This window comes from Toxorhynchites rutilus, chromosome 2 (assembly GCF_029784135.1).
Source record: "Toxorhynchites rutilus septentrionalis strain SRP chromosome 2, ASM2978413v1, whole genome shotgun sequence".
Classification (NCBI taxonomy): domain Eukaryota; kingdom Metazoa; phylum Arthropoda; class Insecta; order Diptera; family Culicidae; genus Toxorhynchites; species Toxorhynchites rutilus.
Window position 1 is genome coordinate 1707719 of NC_073745.1, and position 19847 is coordinate 1727565.

Below are 19847 nucleotides of genomic sequence, written 5' to 3' on the forward strand. Positions count from 1 at the left end.
ATTAGTTCTTGAGTTATTTTAGGGGCTATTCAAATCTATTTTTTAAGAATTTTAAAAGCATGTGTTTTCAAGAAAAAAATGAATTTCAATTTTCAAAATATTTTTTTTAATGAAATTTTTTTTCAAAATATTCTGAAAAAATAGATATAAATAGTCCTTAAAATTTCCAATAAGTTTTCCATACATCGGACGATGGGCACATTTACATGGACAAAGTTTTGTTCATGTTTTTTAAATTTTTTTTTTCATTTTTTTCCTTTGAAAAAATACTTAATATATTTATATAATTAATGTTCAACTCCTGACATTTTTATGTATAAATTATCGCAATTTACATGCTCTGCTAACTGTTCCCTATTTAGAAACATGTTAAGAAAATGTCAAACGTGAAAATTTGCACACAAAAATGTTACGAGTAAAACATTATTTTTTCAGGAGTCTTCATACAAAAATGACTTATATTCCAAAAACTATAAAAGATAGAAACTTGATGTCTTCGACAGAAGTTTATTTTTTAGCAAGGTCAAAAACTTTGTCGAATACACTATATCGCTATCTTGACTTTAAACAAAATTAGGATAGGTTGTATTTTTTTCAAAGAAAACATGAAATAGTTGCTGTTCGAAAAACTTTTTCCCTATAAAAGTAACCTTCTTCCGATGTATGGACGACCTGTTGGCAATTGTAATTGTATATATATATATATATATATATATATATATATATATATATATATATATATATATATATATATATATATTTGGGAATTTAAAAAAATACGTTTTTTAGAAGAATGAATTATAATTTTTAAAATAACTTTTTTGTCAGCGAAATTTTTTTTGCAAAAAAATTTTGGTAATTTTTTGTGAAAATTACTCACACGTTTTCTTACTAAGCGCTGTTCATGGGTCCAATCGCAGAATTATTCATTGATTGATCTTCTAATCTACCCTTTAAAATTACCTTTATAATATCAGAACATTTTCAGACACAATTCTCGTTCAAGATTTTTCAACCACTTGCAAATAACATGTTTCTCTGTTACGTTTTTATTTTTTGGTTTTTTTTTTTGGTTTTATTTGCTTGATTAATTCTCGAGTAATGCAGAAATTTGTGTTTAATTTGTATGGCAGCCCCCTCTTAGAGGGGGGAGGTGTCTAACCACCATAGATTTGGTTTCATTTGCTTGATCAATTCGCGAGTATTGCAGAAATTTGTGTTTAATTTGTATGGCAGTCCCCTCTCAGAGAGGGGAGTGGAGTGTCTCACTACCGTAAAAACATTTATTGCACCCTGTTTCAGAAGAGATTTTTTTGTACAATTATATCAGTGTACGATGTACGATGAGTTAGGCACTAGAATCCAACTATACATTACCACAGTGTACTCAGTTAAGTACACACAGTTCGAAAACTGTGACAGGAAGTAATCTATTACCACATTGTTACTATTGTTTCACACACATATATAAAGGCCATGAAGGCAATAAATTGTTGTTGTAATATCAGTTCGAATATATCCTCCAAGCTATCAACATCTATCCAGGAGTTTTTATTTAATTCGCAAGTTCCACGAGTCTCCCGAGTCCGAAGTTCGATAGTCGAAAAAGTTTATTTTATTTCAAGTTCTAGGATTGTGCGGGATTTCGGCGAAAAAGTGTCGCGAACAATTAATGGTGCCGAAACCCGGGACTCGATATCCCCTTTAACAAAGGATAATTGGAAACGTGTGTCCACGTGTTACTGAGTTGAGTGCCATCCTGTCGAATCAATTGTCGATTTGTGCTGATCGCAATAAAATCAACTGCTTCGTCGTCGAGGTCAGCACATTTGTCGTCAGTAGCAGAAGGTATCACGGAATCCAAAAGGACGTCGTCGGAATCCCGAATCCGGAGCCAGCTTGGAAATTGAGGTTAACAGAGGCACGTGGTCGAGTGAATCGTAAGCAAACTGGTAATAGCAGGTGGGTACATCTTATCTTGTTGGATCATTGGCGATGACACTGCCCAGGAAATCAACTTTGAGGAAGGGCTCCCTCCATCATAAAACTCTTTTACGACGTAGAAGTAATATTCTTGGATCGGTTGAATTGATTCAGACCTTCAACGACGATTTCGAAGTGACCCAAGTTGACCAGGTGGCGATTAGAATAGAGCGACTTGATGAGCTCTGGGAAAAATTTGAGGTTGTCCAAGATGAAATCGAAGTAATTGAGGATGAGGAACAAGAATTCTCGGAAACTCGCCAACGATTTCAAAATCATTACTTCGAACTGAAGGCAGCTCTAGTTAGGAAACTTCCCCAACGTGATCCCACACCAACTGTTAGACAGCCCTCGTTTTTACCCCCTGCTCCTCAAACCATGTCCGTTAAACTTCCTGAATTGAAGATACCGGAATTCCGCGGTCATCCGGAAGAGTGGATAGAGTTCTACGATTTGTTCAAATCCGTAATTCATTGTAACACTCAACTCTCGAACGTTCGAAAACTCCATTACTTGCGTGGTTCGCTCAAGGGTGAAGCTTCTCGCTTGATTTCATCCTTTTCGATTACTGGAGACAACTACTTGATAGCTTGGAAGACGGTATGCGACCGATATGAGAACACGAATTTTCTTATCAAACAGCACATGTCTGCCATCTTGAAAATCAATTCCATAAAGAAGGAGTCTTCATCGGCATTGGCTGAGTTAGCTGATGAGTTCAATCGTCATGTCGGAATTCTCAATAAGCTCGAGGAAGGAAATGCTCATTGGAACTCCTTCCTAGTGGAACGTCTAAGTAGTCTGTTAGATAAGAAATCACTGATGGCTTGGGAGAGTCAGTGTAAGGAGGAAGAAAAACCGAGATATGAAGATCTCCTCGATTTTATGCATATGTAATCTACATGTAATCCATCCAGTAGTGTGTCTGTAAAATCTTATAGAGGAAAACCTTCCTCCTCCCACGTGGCCTCTGAAAATGTAAATAAGTGTTTGAGTTGCAAGCAAGTACATCCTTTGATCCAGTGTGAGACGTTTCTGATGTTATCACCTAACAATCGGCTTGATTTCGCTAAACGACACCGACTATGTATCAATTGCTTACGGAGCGGACACATCGCAAAGGATTGTAGGAGCAGTATGTGCAGAACATGTGGAAAAAGACATCATAGCCTGCTCCATCTTCCACCGTTGATGTCAGCGTCGTCAGTAGTTGATGCGGCGGATGTTGAACAATCACCCAGCACGTTCCAAGCGTGCACCGTTATCTTCCCTACATTGTCGACAAACTCTCGAGCAGGAATTTCGTACTCGGTCGCGCAAGCACCACCGGAGGTGTTGTCACGTTCGGTACCCCAGGCAATCGCGTCGATATCTGAAACCAATCCGTCGTCTGTCGTCAATGTTGACCCCCCTTCTTCGTCGTCGGTAGGTTCGTTCGATAATCTCGAGAATGAACATCTTCCATATTGCCCTCAGGAACCAGCCACCTCCTTTACACAATCATGCAATGGACGTGAAATCACAGTATTTTTATCAACAGCCGTCATTCGTGTGCGCGATGTGAATAACTGCTGTCACTTTGCGCGGGCTCTGCTGGACAGTGGTTCACAGTCCAATTTCATTTCTGAAACACTTTGTCAGAAGTTGAATCTAAAGCGAACCCGTATCAATCTGCCTGTCAGTGGAATCGGACAAGCAACTGTGAGCGTCCATTTCAAAGTTAATGTTATGCTTGCATTACGTTTTGGGGGATTCGAAGAGCAGCTGCCATGCTTGGTATTGCCAAAACTTACCGTTAACCTCCCCAGTCGTAGTTTCGATATTTCTCGGTGGAATGTCCCTCGTAACTTGCCGTTAGCTGATCCGAGATTCAATATTTGTCATGGGATCGACACCGATCAAGATCTCAACTCCCAACTCGAACGTATGTGGGAGGTTGAGGATTTCGACGAGGGAAAGACGCTAACCCAAGAAGAGCAGTACGTCGAAGATCACTTCCAGCGCACTGTGACGCGAGATGAAACTGGACGGTATACGGTGCGGCTACCGCTGAGGGAATCTCTAATTCCACTTCTTGGCGATTCCTACAGATCAGCTGTAAACAGATTCTCGATGATGGAAAAACGTTTTGCTGTGGACAATACGCTTCGGGAAGAATATACGAAATTTATGGAGGAGTACATACAGCTGGGGCATATAGAGGAATGTTCTCGTGTCGCGGGCCCGCAGTTCTGTCTCCCTCATCATGCTATCTAAATCTCACGGTCAACTCTCACTGAACGAAATCCTGTTTACTGGACCCACTGTTCAGCCAACCTTACTTGCAACGGTCGTCAACTTTCGGATCCCACGGTACGTGTTCTCAGCTGATGCCGAGAAAATGTTCAGGCAAGTGTGGACGCACCCAGACGATCGAAAATTTTTGAAGATCGTTTGGAGGTCGAGCTCTACGCTGCCACTGAAGCTGTACCAATCGAAGACCGTAACATATGGACTCGCATGTTCACCATACCAAGCAGCACGTGTATTGAACAAGCTCGCTGAGGACGAAGGAGATCGATATCCACTTGCTGCACTCGTAGTCAAGAAACGATTTTACGTCGACGATGTCCTGGCAGGAGGAGATAATATCGAAGAAGTTGCTGAGACCTGTCGTCAATTACAGGATCTTCTTGCTCAAGGACGGTTCACTCTTCGAAAATGGTGTGCCAACGATCCGAGTGTGTTGCAGCACATTCCCCAAGAATTTTGGGGGACTTCTCCCCAATTGAAATTGGCCGCAGTGCGATCACGAAAGCCCTTGGATTATTGTGGAATCCGAGAACCGATCGATTTGGATTCCAGGTGCCTTCTCTTCAGAAGCTCGATGTTATCACCAAGCGTACTGTAGTGTCCGAAATGTCGAGGTTGTTCGACCCTCTTGGCCTTTTGGGGCCAGTCGTAATCAGTGCCAGAATGTTCGTGCAAGGATTGTGGGCGAAACGGCTGGATTGGGATGAACAATTACAAGCGCATGAAAATCAGTGGTGGCAAGCTTTCCGTGATGAATTGGAACAACTAAAACAGATCACCGGACCAAGGTGCGTGTTTCCTGAGAACCGTCGAGAGTATAAATTGCACTGCTTTTATAATGCATCATCGAGAGGTTATGGATGCTGTGTGTATGTCGTCGGATCGGATGCCGAAGAAAACCGGCTCCTGATAGCGAAGTCAAGAGTTGCTCCTCTTCGCGGTTTATCCATACCTAGGCTGGAGTTGTGTGCTGCAGTATTGGGTAGCCAATTGGTGTACAATCTGATAACGTTCGACTTTTCGAACTCAGTAGTTTTTTGGACAGACAGCACAGTTGTTCTCCACTGGATTCGTTCACCACCACACGAATGGAAGGTGTTTGTATCGAATCGTATAGCAGAGATTCAGCGCCTTACCAGAGGTGCTACGTAGAATTACGTCTCTTCTGAGCTCAATCCAGCGGATCGCATATCCAGAGGAACTCAACCAAGTCAAATTATTAATGATTCTTTGTGGTGGCATGGGCCACCATTCCTCACACAACCTGCAGATACATGGCCAACAATCCCACCATTAATCTATTCTTCCAGCGACATCGAGCAGGAGAAACGTACAATTGTCGTGTTAGCAGCAGTGGAAATTGATGATTCCATCTTCGAGTTGGGAAAGCTGTTGAAGATCGTCGCTGTTTGTATAAGATTCAGTAATAACTGCCGACGTGCGAAAGCAGAACGATGTTCCGGCAGTATAACTCCAGCAGAAGTAGACACAGCGTTGAAGTCAATGGTGCGATTGGCTCAGGCGATCTCCTTTTCAAAAGAAATTCATCAACTTAAACGCAACAAACTCGACACATCTCACCCAATTGAATTTGATGCCAAATCACCTCTAAGAAATTTGAACTTATTTCTCGATAATTATGATATTTTACGCATTAACGGACGATTGAGTAATACTGCTGGTCCATATGATTCTAAGTATACACTGATTTTGCAAGCAAATCACCGTTTGAGTTTTTTGATCGCACATTCTCTACACTTGAGGACGGCGCATTCCGGTCCATCTTTATTATTGGCGACAATGCGCCAGAGATTCTGGCCTCTGCGAGGTAGAGACTTGGTTCGGAAGGTGGTTCGTAATTGCATCACCTGTTTTCGTTGTCGACCCACCGAGTGCCACCAGCAAATGGCACCACTACCAGCAGCCAGAGTAATCCCATCGCGAGTATTTTCGAAAACAGGACTTGACTACTGCGGGCCATTCAATGTTCGTCCGCTGTATGGAAGGGGGGCGAGCATAAAAATGTACGTGGCGGTTTTCGTATGCCTGGCGGTTAAAGCGGTACATTTCGAGATCGTTCCCGACCTCACGACGGCCGCGTGTATCAATGCGATCAAACGGTTCGTAGCTCGACGCGGGCGGTTAATCGAGCTACATTGTGATAACGCGACAGCTTTCGTCGGAGCTGATCGCGAATTAGCTACATTACGTCGGCAGTACCTCGACCAGTTCAAGTCGAATGAATGGAAGAATTATTGGGTCGATTCTGGGATAAGCTTCTTCTTCATTCCGGCTCGTTCCCCGCACTTCGGGGGTTTGTGGGAAGCCGGAGTGAAATCATTTAAATTTCACTTTCGTCGTATTTTTGGTGGACATTCTTACACTTTGAACGAATTTTCCACGGCAACTATCCATATTGAAGGCATCCTGAACTACCGGCCTCTCACACCCCTAACGGACCACCCAGATGACCTTGCTATTTTGACGCCCGGTCATTTTTTAATTGGAGAACCAATGTTTTCGATTCCCGAACCTGATGTCATTAATATAAACACGAATCGACTTTCTCGTTTACAGACAAGGCGACGCTCTGTACAGGATTTCTGGAATCGGTGGTCCAGAGACTACGTCACCCAGCTCCATCAACGCTCAAAGTGGAAAAGGGCAACCACGAACATTCAGGTGGGAGCCTTAGTCTTGCTGAAGCAGAGTAATCTTCCTCCATTCTTGTGGAATCTTGGCAGAATCGTGGAAACGTACGCCGGCCAAGACGGACTAGTTAGAGTGGTTCTAGTGCGGACGAGCCATGGACACTACAAACGAGCTGTGACGAAGATCAGTGTACTACCAATAGATGCCACGGATGCTGCTAATACTGAAGATCAACAACCAACAGATGAGCAACTACCAAAACAGTAATGTTGAAACGGACCGTTTCAACGGGGCCGTGTGTGTTTCAGAAGAGAATTTTTTGTACAATTATATCAGTGTACGATGTACGATGAGTTAGGCACTAGAATCCAACTATACATTACCACAGTGTACTCAGTTAAGTACACACAGTTCGAAAACTGTGACAGGAAGTAATCTATTACCACATTGTTACTATTGTTTCACACACATATATAAAGGCCATGAAGGCAATAAATTGTTGTTGTAATATCAGTTCGAATATATCCTCCAAGCTATCAACATCTATCCAAAAGTTTTTATTTAATTCGCAAGTTCCACGAGTCTCCCGAGTCCGAAGTTCGGTAGTCGAAAAAGTTTATTTTATTTCAAGTTCTAGGATTGTGCGGGATTTCGGCGAAAAAGTGTCGCGAACACACCCTATAACCTCCATATGCCTAATTTGGTATCATTTTCTTGATAAATTCTCGAGTAATGCAGAAATTTAAGCTTCATTTGTATCGCCGATCGACCTTCGGTAGACTATGATTATATTCAGATCATAGTCTTCGACCTTGGTTTGAGTTTCTCCAGCATCACAGCGGTGATCAAAAACATAATAGGAGCGAACAGTAAACCCATTGTTTTTTTTTCTTCTCTTCTGGCACACATGAGGAGAACAATCCATATACCGCTACTTGTTATGACTCATCAGCTGTTGGTTCCTGTTATTTCGTCGGACTTAATTTCGGTATCCAGACAGACGATTGATGAGGAAATTCCCGGACCAGGGCTGTAGTAAGGGTGTTCGTGCTACTCCCAAATAGCAGCGCTTTCACAAATCTCTGAGCTTCTGACTGGCAGGATGGATAACGCAACACTTTTTTTCCCCATTTCACTTTAATTGATAAACAAACTATTCTGATTCAAGTGATAGCACTAATGATTGTTGGCGTACTCACGAATGGCGTTAAAATTGATCCTCTTTAAATCGCACATTATTTGTAACAAGCAAGTCATTAAATTTGCACTATGCAGAGCTAATGATTACATTTTCATGGTTGGAATTTCGTCTTCAATTAACGTGAACAAAAAATAAATGAGCTTATAAATTAAACACAAATCATCAATTGAGTCGTGATTGGAAAAAATTTATCTCGATCATCACGAAACACAAGAAATGCATGCATCGCAAGTATTCTGCTTTAATCTGATTTAATTAGCAATAAAACATCCGTTAGGTACAACGAAGCTTTTTGGCACATCACATTCATGATTCACGTCGCACATTCTCTACACTTGAGGACGGCGCATTCCGGTCCATCTTTATTATTGGCGACAATGCGCCAGAGATTCTGGCCTCTGCGAGGTAGAGACTTGGTTCGGAAGGTGGTTCGTAATTGCATCACCTGTTTTCGTTGTCGACCCACCGAGTGCCACCAGCAAATGGCACCACTACCAGCAGCCAGAGTAATCCCATCGCGAGTATTTTCGAAAACAGGACTTGACTACTGCGGGCCATTCAATGTTCGTCCGCTGTATGGAAGGGGGGCGAGCATAAAAATGTACGTGGCGGTTTTCGTATGCCTGGCGGTTAAAGCGGTACATTTCGAGATCGTTCCCGACCTCACGACGGCCGCGTGTATCAATGCGATCAAACGGTTCGTAGCTCGACGCGGGCGGTTAATCGAGCTACATTGTGATAACGCGACAGCTTTCGTCGGAGCTGATCGCGAATTAGCTACATTACGTCGGCAGTACCTCGACCAGTTCAAGTCGAATGAATGGAAGAATTATTGGGTCGATTCTGGGATAAGCTTCTTCTTCATTCCGGCTCGTTCCCCGCACTTCGGGGGTTTGTGGGAAGCCGGAGTGAAATCATTTAAATTTCACTTTCGTCGTATTTTTGGTGGACATTCTTACACTTTGAACGAATTTTCCACGGCAACTATCCATATTGAAGGCATCCTGAACTACCGGCCTCTCACACCCCTAACGGACCACCCAGATGACCTTGCTATTTTGACGCCCGGTCATTTTTTAATTGGAGAACCAATGTTTTCGATTCCCGAACCTGATGTCATTAATATAAACACGAATCGACTTTCTCGTTTACAGACAAGGCGACGCTCTGTACAGGATTTCTGGAATCGGTGGTCCAGAGACTACGTCACCCAGCTCCATCAACGCTCAAAGTGGAAAAGGGCAACCACGAACATTCAGGTGGGAGCCTTAGTCTTGCTGAAGCAGAGTAATCTTCCTCCATTCTTGTGGAATCTTGGCAGAATCGTGGAAACGTACGCCGGCCAAGACGGACTAGTTAGAGTGGTTCTAGTGCGGACGAGCCATGGACACTACAAACGAGCTGTGACGAAGATCAGTGTACTACCAATAGATGCCACGGATGCTGCTAATACTGAAGATCAACAACCAACAGATGAGCAACTACCAAAACAGTAATGTTGAAACGGACCGTTTCAACGGGGCCGTGTGTGTTTCAGAAGAGAATTTTTTGTACAATTATATCAGTGTACGATGTACGATGAGTTAGGCACTAGAATCCAACTATACATTACCACAGTGTACTCAGTTAAGTACACACAGTTCGAAAACTGTGACAGGAAGTAATCTATTACCACATTGTTACTATTGTTTCACACACATATATAAAGGCCATGAAGGCAATAAATTGTTGTTGTAATATCAGTTCGAATATATCCTCCAAGCTATCAACATCTATCCAAAAGTTTTTATTTAATTCGCAAGTTCCACGAGTCTCCCGAGTCCGAAGTTCGGTAGTCGAAAAAGTTTATTTTATTTCAAGTTCTAGGATTGTGCGGGATTTCGGCGAAAAAGTGTCGCGAACACACCCTATAACCTCCATATGCCTAATTTGGTATCATTTTCTTGATAAATTCTCGAGTAATGCAGAAATTTAAGCTTCATTTGTATCGCCGATCGACCTTCGGTAGACTATGATTATATTCAGATCATAGTCTTCGACCTTGGTTTGAGTTTCTCCAGCATCACAGCGGTGATCAAAAACATAATAGGAGCGAACAGTAAACCCATTGTTTTTTTTTCTTCTCTTCTGGCACACATGAGGAGAACAATCCATATACCGCTACTTGTTATGACTCATCAGCTGTTGGTTCCTGTTATTTCGTCGGACTTAATTTCGGTATCCAGACAGACGATTGATGAGGAAATTCCCGGACCAGGGCTGTAGTAAGGGTGTTCGTGCTACTCCCAAATAGCAGCGCTTTCACAAATCTCTGAGCTTCTGACTGGCAGGATGGATAACGCAACACTTTTTTTCCCCATTTCACTTTAATTGATAAACAAACTATTCTGATTCAAGTGATAGCACTAATGATTGTTGGCGTACTCACGAATGGCGTTAAAATTGATCCTCTTTAAATCGCACATTATTTGTAACAAGCAAGTCATTAAATTTGCACTATGCAGAGCTAATGATTACATTTTCATGGTTGGAATTTCGTCTTCAATTAACGTGAACAAAAAATAAATGAGCTTATAAATTAAACACAAATCATCAATTGAGTCGTGATTGGAAAAAATTTATCTCGATCATCACGAAACACAAGAAATGCATGCATCGCAAGTATTCTGCTTTAATCTGATTTAATTAGCAATAAAACATCCGTTAGGTACAACGAAGCTTTTTGGCACATCACATTCATGATTCACGTCTGAGATTCACGATGAACAGATGAAATGGAAAAGTAGTGTAAACAAACTCATAAATTTATTTATCTCCCGCAACTGTTGGTTGTCCAATGAGGGTACTAAACCGATTCAACAAGTTTGAATGATATCATTGAATCGGTTTCAAGAGTAAATTATTCATTTCTTTCTTCTTTCGAGTGTGGCCTTGGGAACTAACCCAAACAACGCTCAATGCTTATCACTGAATTACATTTTCAAACATCACGGATCACGCTGAGCCTCCAACAAAAAAAAATAAAACTCCCAAACCAGTCGGAAGATTGGTCATAAAATATCACATCATCCTCATCGTGCTGAGACTATCGAAAAACATTGTACTCATCCCGGACACAACGCAAAAAAATAGAAGCACTAGAACGATAACCGCTAACCGTTAACAATGATAACGGCGATGATGACGAACCGATCCTGAATTGACGTAAATTTAATATTTATGAAAATGCAAAATAGCTCTCAGCTTTCGTCCTGAGTCTCGGGTACGAGTACGAAGGTTTGCACCCAGCTGTAAAACAAAGCATGATGGATCGTTCGTCTCAGCCTGTCAAAACGGTGGGAGATGGACGAGTTTCATATCCCTTATCCTTTTCTGTAGAGTGTTTTTTATTTCGTCCTTGCTTCGTGTCGTTTTTTGTTGGCCAAAACGTCGGGCAATTAGTTTTTATTGGGCTCAGATATTAAACCCTTCAATCCTACGCAGCGAAGATATGAAATTTAGTGTGTAGAATATGGCTGAAGATAAATAGTAGCGAACAGAGATGCCAACCTTCCTGATTTTTCAGGATTTCCCAGACTTTTATTGAGTTAAATTCTTACATTGAGTTAAATTCTCTAGACGCAAATCTGTATTTATTTTTTTATCTCTACCCTCAATTGTTTCGTGGCTTTCCAAAATAGTGCTAGAAAATTTCATAAAGCCAGATTGTTCAAACTTTGACTAGCCAGTTCATGAAGAAAGTGGCCACGGAAGAACTTGGAGAAAACACAAAACACTTAGTGCACAGAGCGAAAAAGTAAAACGACTGTTTCGGTCGGTGGTCCAGAACTAACTCATATTTATTTCTCCTTCATCTGGTACAATCTTTGTTAGGGAACTCATGAGAGCAATCTGATGATAACGCAGAATCTCGTTTTAAGCTCGTTTCATACTGAACATGCTCCCCCCATTGAAATAGGCAAATTTCAATCCTCCAACTGGTCGGTGGAATGATTCAGATGCTCATCTGGTTGTTCACAGTTGCCCTCTATCGGTAACAGGCACAGTTTAGTAACCGGTCGACGGATCACCTTGTTACCCATACGTACATTCGCCACACGCACGAGACCGTCCTGGCCTGGAATGACATCTTGGATCCTTCCCAGTCTCCACTGCATTGTGGGTACGTTATCCTCACGGACAATTACCAACTGTCCTGGGGTTACTGGCAAGCGTTCATGCCATTTGTTGCGGTTTTGCAATGTCGTGATATAATCCTGTGACCATCTGGCCCAAAAATGTTGGACCATCAGTGTATAACGTTGCCATCGTGCCAGTTTGCTCTCCTTGCGGTCGCTTATGTCCGGTTCGGCGATGTCAGTCAACGGATGTCCCACCAGGAAGTGGCCAGGGGTGAGCGGGTTTAAGTCACTCGGGTCCTCAGATATAGGTGATATTGGTCTCGAGTTGAGAATGGCTTCAATGCGAGTAAGTACGATGGTGTATTGCTCGAAGTTCATGTTCGCCGTTCCAGTGATGCGCTTCAGATGGTACTTCGCTGAACGGACTCCAGCCTCCCATAAACCACCGAAATGTTGTGAGCTTGGAGGAATGAGATGCCACTCAATTGCTGATTTTTCGCACCAATCATCCCGTAGTGCCTTCATCTTCTGGGTTTGGAACAGGTCGTGCAGCTCCTTCAGCTTATTTTTGCTGCCTACAAAATTAAGGCCATTATCTGAAAATAATCTGGCACATTTACCTCTCCTTGCAACGAAGCGCTGAAGTGCTGCAATGAAGGCATCTGCAGTCAAATCGCCGACTAACTCCATATGAATCGCCTTTGTCGCAAAGCAGACAAAAAGTGCTACGTATGCTTTGTATGTAACCGTTGATCGCTTGTTGTGCTGGCGGATGTACATTGGGCCGCAAAAGTCCACACCCGTGTTAAGAAAGGGATAAACTCCTTCTAAACGCGATCTCGGAAGATCAATAACATAAGCAAATAACACATCTACGGATGATTTTGCGAACAACACTGCGCACATGCAATACCCAGAATCGTCGTCGGAGAGCACTTAAAAGCATTTGTGGTGGAGCGTGAATCAGTTCCTCGTGGTATGAACGAACCAACGCATGCGTAAATAGATGATCCGATGGAAGTACGATTGGATGCTTCTGACAAACGGGCAGTGCAGCATGACGGATCCTTCCGCCAACTCTAAGTACCGTGAACCTCGAAGTGTCGAGGAAAACATTGAATGGAATCAGCTTACTCTTCCGATGCAATTCTTGACCAACGGACAAACGATGGAAATCAACTGGGAAAGCTTCTTTCTGGACAATACTTGCAAGCGCCAGAGTAGCTTGTTCAAGTTCTTCGATTGATAACGGACCGTATCGATGTTGCCTCTGTCCATTTGGACGAATGTGGTTGATGAATCGTAGAATCAGAGCTGTCACTAGTTGCATTTTCCGGAACTTACTTTCCACGGTGAAGAGGATAAACATTGTTGGAGTATCGGAGACTGCGAGGTTTATTGATGAACTTTTCATCTCTGGAAGAGAATCTCCTGTTATGCTGTGAAACCCGCTAGGCCATTGTGTTTCATCTTGGTGTAAGAAAGCTGGTCCTGACCACCAGAGGGTTGATGTTGATATTTCGCTGGGAAGCAGACCGCGAGATATTAAGTCTGCAGGGTTGTCCTTCGTTCCAACGTGCCTCCATTCCATTCCCTGAGTTAGATCTCGTATCTCGATAACTCTGTTGCAGACGAACGTTTTCAGGTTGCCAGGATCGGTTTTTATCCAAGAAAGAACTGTGGTCGAATCGGACCAAAGAATGATTCTGGAAAAGGAAATTTGTAAATTGTTCTTTATGTTAGAAATTAATTGTGCAAGTACAAGTGCGCCACATAGTTCAAGACGCGGTATGGTTGGTCTGGCGTTCTTCAGTGGGGCGACTCTTGATCTAGAGGTTAGTAGAGTTACTGCGAAGTGACCATTGCTATCCATTACACGAATATAAACACATGCTCCATATCCCAAATTAGACGCATCACAGAAACCATGGAGCTCAATTGCGTGATGCGATATATGAGGAAGAACACAGCGCTTTATGGATAGTTCTCCCATTTCGATGATTTGATTCCGGAAAGTAATCCATGGTTCAGCGACATTTTCAGCCAAGACTTCGTCCCACTCTACCTCAAGCTGCCACAGTCGTTGTAGGCATTTTTTTGCGCTGAATATAAGAGGACCAAGCAGACCCAACGGATCGTACAGTTTCGCTATGTCAGAGTAAACTGTTCGTTTGGTACAATATCCCGAACTGAAGGTGATATCGTGGAGTTTTTTCAGAAACACGTCGGTACTAGGCTGCCAAGTTAGCCCTAAGGCACCGGTAGTTTTATCATCTTTGAAGAACGCTATCTGCTCAGAAGCTGCATTGGACACCCTTGTCAACAGCGCTGGATGGTTTGACGCCCATTTATGCAAAGCAAATCCTCCTGTCGCCATCATATCAATGAATTCTCTCTGTAAAGCCAAAGCCTCGTTTAGCGTATCGGCTCCACTCAACAAATCGTCGACATACAGGTCTTCACTTCCTGATTTCGATGCCAATGGAAAACGATCTCGTTCATCTCTGCACAATTGCTCTAACGTCCGCGTTGCCAAATATGGTGCACAGGCCGTTCCGTAGGTAACCGTTGCCAACTGGTATACTTCTAGCAAATCATTTTGATTCGATCACCAGAATATTTGTTGGTATTTCCGGTCGTCTTGCTTGACACGAATTTGTCGAAACATTTGTGTGATGTCAGCTGTGAATACATATTGAGGAACACGGAATCTAAGCACTATGTCAGCGAGTTTTCGCTGAACAGTAGGACCTACCAGTAGGTAATCATTAAGTGACGTACCAGAAGTTGTATTTGCTGATGCATCGAACACGACACGCATTTTTGTCGTAGTGCTTGCTGGGTTGAGTACAGCGTGGTGAGGCATGAAGTATCCATCACGCGCAGCCGGATCCACCTTCATCATGTGCCCTTGATCCATATAATCATGCATAAATATTTTGTACTGCTCATAAAGATTATCGTTGTGAATAAGACGTCTTTCCAATTGCACAAATCTATGTAAAGCCATGTCGAAACTATCACCCAGTTCATTTATGCTCGTCGTCATTGGAAGTCCTAGTTCGTATCGGCCATCTGGAAGTCTACGATAGGTATTTACGAAACTATACTCAGCTGCCCTTTCGTCTTGGGTTAATTTACGTGGCTCGGATATAGCCTCCATTTCCCAAAACTGACTTATCTGTTTGCTCAAAGTATCGTTCGTTAACACTCCACAAAACTCGTTAGTTTTACACCTCGATTCTTCTCCGAAAACGGATCCGGCAACGACCCATCCAAATAAGCTTTCTTTGCACCACAGCTTGCAGTCATCTGTCAACGGAAACGATTTACCGGTGAATAACTCATTGAAAACTTCTATTCCCAATAACATGTCTATTTGTTGTGGTTGGTCAAATACAGGATCTGCCAGTTTTTTTTTTGTCCCATTTATTTATTTCAGGCTCATTGGCATTTTAGCTGTAACAGAGCCGAATTTTAATCGTGTACATGTCACATATTTATCATATCTATAATTAGCACATTACACAGTTGCCATTTTTCGGCGTTAGAGTATTCCCTTCTATACCATTCCATATGGTACACACATTTACATAGTAGCAGCCATTTAGGCGTAAGAGTTTTCTATCTGTTCTTCCATTATCCAGTTAGACCGGACAGCGGAGACAGTTGATTGATCATTGTTGAGTTATTTATAGAACAGCAGCCCGATGTGTCTTGCAGAGCAGAGCAGTTGTATGGATGAATCGATCATATTTCGACCGTGGATCGATCTCCATCGCTGATGATTGTTGCGTGGACGTAGTTATTCTGTAACAACACAAAGATGGTCAATGAGGGCCCTGAGTTTCGAACTCACGATCGATCGCTTACTAAGCGAACGCGCAACCAATGTGGCTACGGAGGCCCCCAATCTGCCAGTTGTATGCCTTCTGGGATCCACTTTGGAGGTAACTGAACCTGTTTAACTGAAATATTCGTCGTGATCTTCTTCATAACCAGAAATTGTAGGTTGAACGAGACATTCGGTAGCACAATGGAGCGGATCGTTGATCCTACTTTATGCTGGATCGATTGGGAAGCACCTGACACCCCTGATATGGTCATATTAATCTTTTTCTTGGTCAATCGTAGCGCTTGTACGATGCGTGATGTCACTATATTGTGCATTGAGCCACAATCCAGCAAAATGCGACATTGAACGTTATTTCCGTATTCATCCTCTATTGATCCGACAGCGGTATAGAGCACGAATTGTCTTGCTTTGTAACTTGTCGAGGCAATAGTTTGCACAACCGAGTTTATCGATGAGGTAGGTGGTAGAGGATCAGACTGTGTCTGTGAACTTCTTCGTAAATGTATTTCGGTTTGGGTGGAGAGATTTGACTCTCGTTCATGTAGCATCGTATGGTGTCTACGACCACACTTCCGACACGAGCTTGATTTACATTCGTGTACATGGTGTTTATTGCTGAAACAGTTCAGACATAATCCTAGCGCTTTTATCTTGCCGAGTCTGTTTGCGGAAGGCAGCCCCAAGAACTGCTCACATCGATTCAAGAAATGACTCCCTTTGCAAACGAAACAAGTCACATTTCCACGATTGAACTTTGGAGAATTTGGTTTGATTATGAACGTTTTCGATATATGACCACTCCTTTCAAAGGCATTTGATTTCCGAGTCACTTGATCTTGAGCACACAACACCTTTTTATCTTGCTCCATGCTCTCAAGACATCTGCATCTAGTCTGAAGAAAATCGAACAATTTATCCCAACTCGGCAATGTATTTGTAGTTAACTGAATCTCAAAGTCCTTTCTTGTACGAGCATCTAACCTCGTGCAGACAAGATTAACCAACATTTGTTCAGAGAGCGAATCAATCTTCCATTCTAAGTTGGCAAGTGATCGAATGCTAAAGGTTACTTCGTTTATCAGACATCTTAGTAAAGTTCCCGATTCACGTGGAATTGGTTTTAGATGAAACAATTGTGCGATGTGTTTATCCACCAATAACCTTTTGTTTTCATATTCAGAACACAGTGCTTTCCAGAGAGATGAAAAAGTGTCCTCAGACGACTGAATATGACGGGCCGCGCCATTTTGGATAGCGGCTTTCAAATAAAAAAGTTTCTCACTTTCAGAAAGCAATTCACGACAACATATAAGCGCATTAAACTGACTCTTAAAACAAACCCAGTCTTCCAAAAGACCGTTGAATCGAGGGAGGGGAATGTCTGGCAATTTGGAGTGGCTTTGCTGCGAAGCAAACGTCGATGGCTGGGAACTAACTGATACTGGAGGATCTATTGCGCGAAGTTTCTTACGAACGAGATGGCGAATCTGATCAAACTTGTCTTCTATTTCCTCACACGTCGATTGCCATGTTTCAAACTCTTCATCTTTGATCACTCCGTAAAGTTTCATCTCCGTATCCTGGAGTAACGTACGCATTGAGTCGATCGAATCCAGTTTATCTCCTAACAGGTCTTTTTCTTGTTTTCTATGGTCGAAAGAGGTCACAAAAACTAAAATTTTCCCAACACGGGATTCAATCGATTCGATGATACGTGTATACGACGTCACCAAGGCCTTTTTTTCGGCCGCCATGGTTTATTAATATAGAACAAAGGTACTTGCACAATCTTACCAATTTTCTAACAATACCGATTTCTCCTGGGCAACCTGAAAATCATCAAGAGCATGCATCTAACGGCAATCGATTCGAGCCGATCAAACCAGTCTTTGATGATATAATATATATTACTGCGGGATTTCGTCACACTGCATATAATTCACCGCAAGTTTCCGCTTATTTTTCTCAATTTCTCGTTGATTCCAATCGTTTTCATCGTTTCAAATTTGTTCATTCATTATTTTATTAATTTTAAACACGAAACATACATTGTTCATTTGTCATAAATAATTCATTGTTCAATTGTTACACACAACTAATTGTTCATTTGTCACAAATCGTCCATTGTTCATTTGTCACATACATTGTTCATTGTTCAGTTGTTACACACAAAAAATAATTGTTTATTTGTCACACACATTGTTCATTGTTCACGTTCATTTATATAAAATTCGATACAAAACAAAACGTCCATCTCGCAGTTCTTCAGTGGTCACTTTATTACTGCACTTCCATCACCAGATGACCAAATCCGGTTCGAAGGACCACTTTTATATGTTCAAACTTTGACTAGCCAGTTCATGAAGAAAGTGGCTACGGAAGAACTTGGAGAAAACACAAAACACTTAGTGCACAGAGCGAAAAAGTAAAACGACTGTTTCGGTCGGTGGTCCAGAACTAACTTATATTTATTTCTCCTTCATCTCGTACAATCTTTGTTAGGGAACTCATGAGAGCAATCTGATGATAACGCAGAATCTCGTTTTAAGCTCGTTTCATACTGAACACAGATTGTCTGACGAATTTATGAAATTACAACAAGATAAAGTTGAAGAACAACATTGCCTTATTGAGGATAATTTGTATGTAGATGTATCCCCAGAGTTATAAATGTAAGATTTTTTTCGGAGTGTAAAATAACTCAAGAGAAAATTTTCAAATTCACAGTCAATATAAAAAAGATTTTATATGACTGATTCAAAATAGAATCAACTTTCATTATGTGAGTATGGTAAACATATCTATAACCGTACTAAATATCATAAAAATTAAGAAAAAATCAATAAGTTTTCCACTGCTGATGTGCTTTCCTCATTTGTTGAGTAAAGATTCATTCCAAAGCATGGACGATGGATTCAGTGAAAATTTTAATATTGATTTCTTTGCAATTGACTATAGTGACGCTGTAGGTCGGAAAAATATAAACGATCAAAAGGTTATGCGAAACACTAGCATTTCCGCTTATGCGAGGATTTATACCATGTTTATTAATTCTTTGACATATCCGGTCTTCACCCGAAAAAAGATATATTCTGTTTCTGGTGGGATTTGGAATGGATTCTGTATTATGAGCTACTACTAAACAACTTGTTTCTCACATGTACGGCTTGCAGCACTTTTCGACGAGGAAGCAAACATGTTCTGGACAGATAGAATATTTAAGCTGTGTGAAAAATGGCGAATGATTGTGAAACAGAACTATGGATATAAAATTAAATTATAACGCTTTGATTGAAAATTATGTTTTTGTTTTCCCAAAAATCGACATTAACTTTTCGGACTACCCATTATGAACTATCCTGATTTATCCTGATTTTTATTTTCATTCTTCCTGAATTTTTTAAAATTATGGTTGGCAACCCTTGTAGCGAATCGTTTTGATGGTCATTCACCGCACTGTCGCCTGATGAAGTTCAATAGCGAATTTTGAGCTGAACGTTGTATCGCGAGATTAAGTATCCTTGAAATATGACGATTCGGAGGGTCTGTATAGCGATATTTTACGATGTACCATTTTAGAATTTAATTTGCTCCGCTTTCTTTCGTTTCATTAGAGTTAAGGATCAGAATAAAATGCTGACAACGAGCATTTGGAGATGAAGAACAATTTCATCGTTGTTTCTACACTCTTTTACAGAGTGTCTGCTGATTTGTCAATTGGAGAATTAATGGGAGTGCTGAT

General features: G+C 41.6%; 3 protein-coding genes across 3 annotated transcripts; 2 read left to right on the forward strand and 1 right to left on the reverse strand.

Annotated features, from left to right (window-relative positions):
* The first annotated feature begins 1995 nt into the window (after positions 1–1995).
* On the forward strand, positions 1996–2880 carry LOC129771897 (uncharacterized). The gene has a single exon (XM_055776023.1). The coding sequence runs from the start codon at positions 1996–1998 to the stop codon at positions 2878–2880; it is 885 nt and encodes a 294-aa protein (XP_055631998.1).
* Positions 2881–4363: 1483 nt separating this feature from the next.
* On the forward strand, positions 4364–7194 carry LOC129771899 (uncharacterized). Its single transcript, XM_055776025.1, has 3 exons — positions 4364–4765; positions 4828–5063; positions 5586–7194. Exons 1-3 carry the CDS (start codon positions 4364–4366, stop codon positions 7192–7194), a joined length of 2247 nt encoding a protein of 748 aa, XP_055632000.1.
* Positions 7195–12093: 4899 nt separating this feature from the next.
* On the reverse strand, positions 12094–15622 carry LOC129771904 (uncharacterized). The gene is made up of 4 exons (XM_055776029.1): positions 15031–15622; positions 13126–14715; positions 12870–13076; positions 12094–12824 (listed from the first exon to the last, which is right to left on the reverse strand). The coding sequence occupies exons 1-4, from the start codon at positions 15620–15622 to the stop codon at positions 12094–12096; spliced, it is 3120 nt and encodes a 1039-aa protein (XP_055632004.1).
* Positions 15623–19847: the final 4225 nt, after the last annotated feature.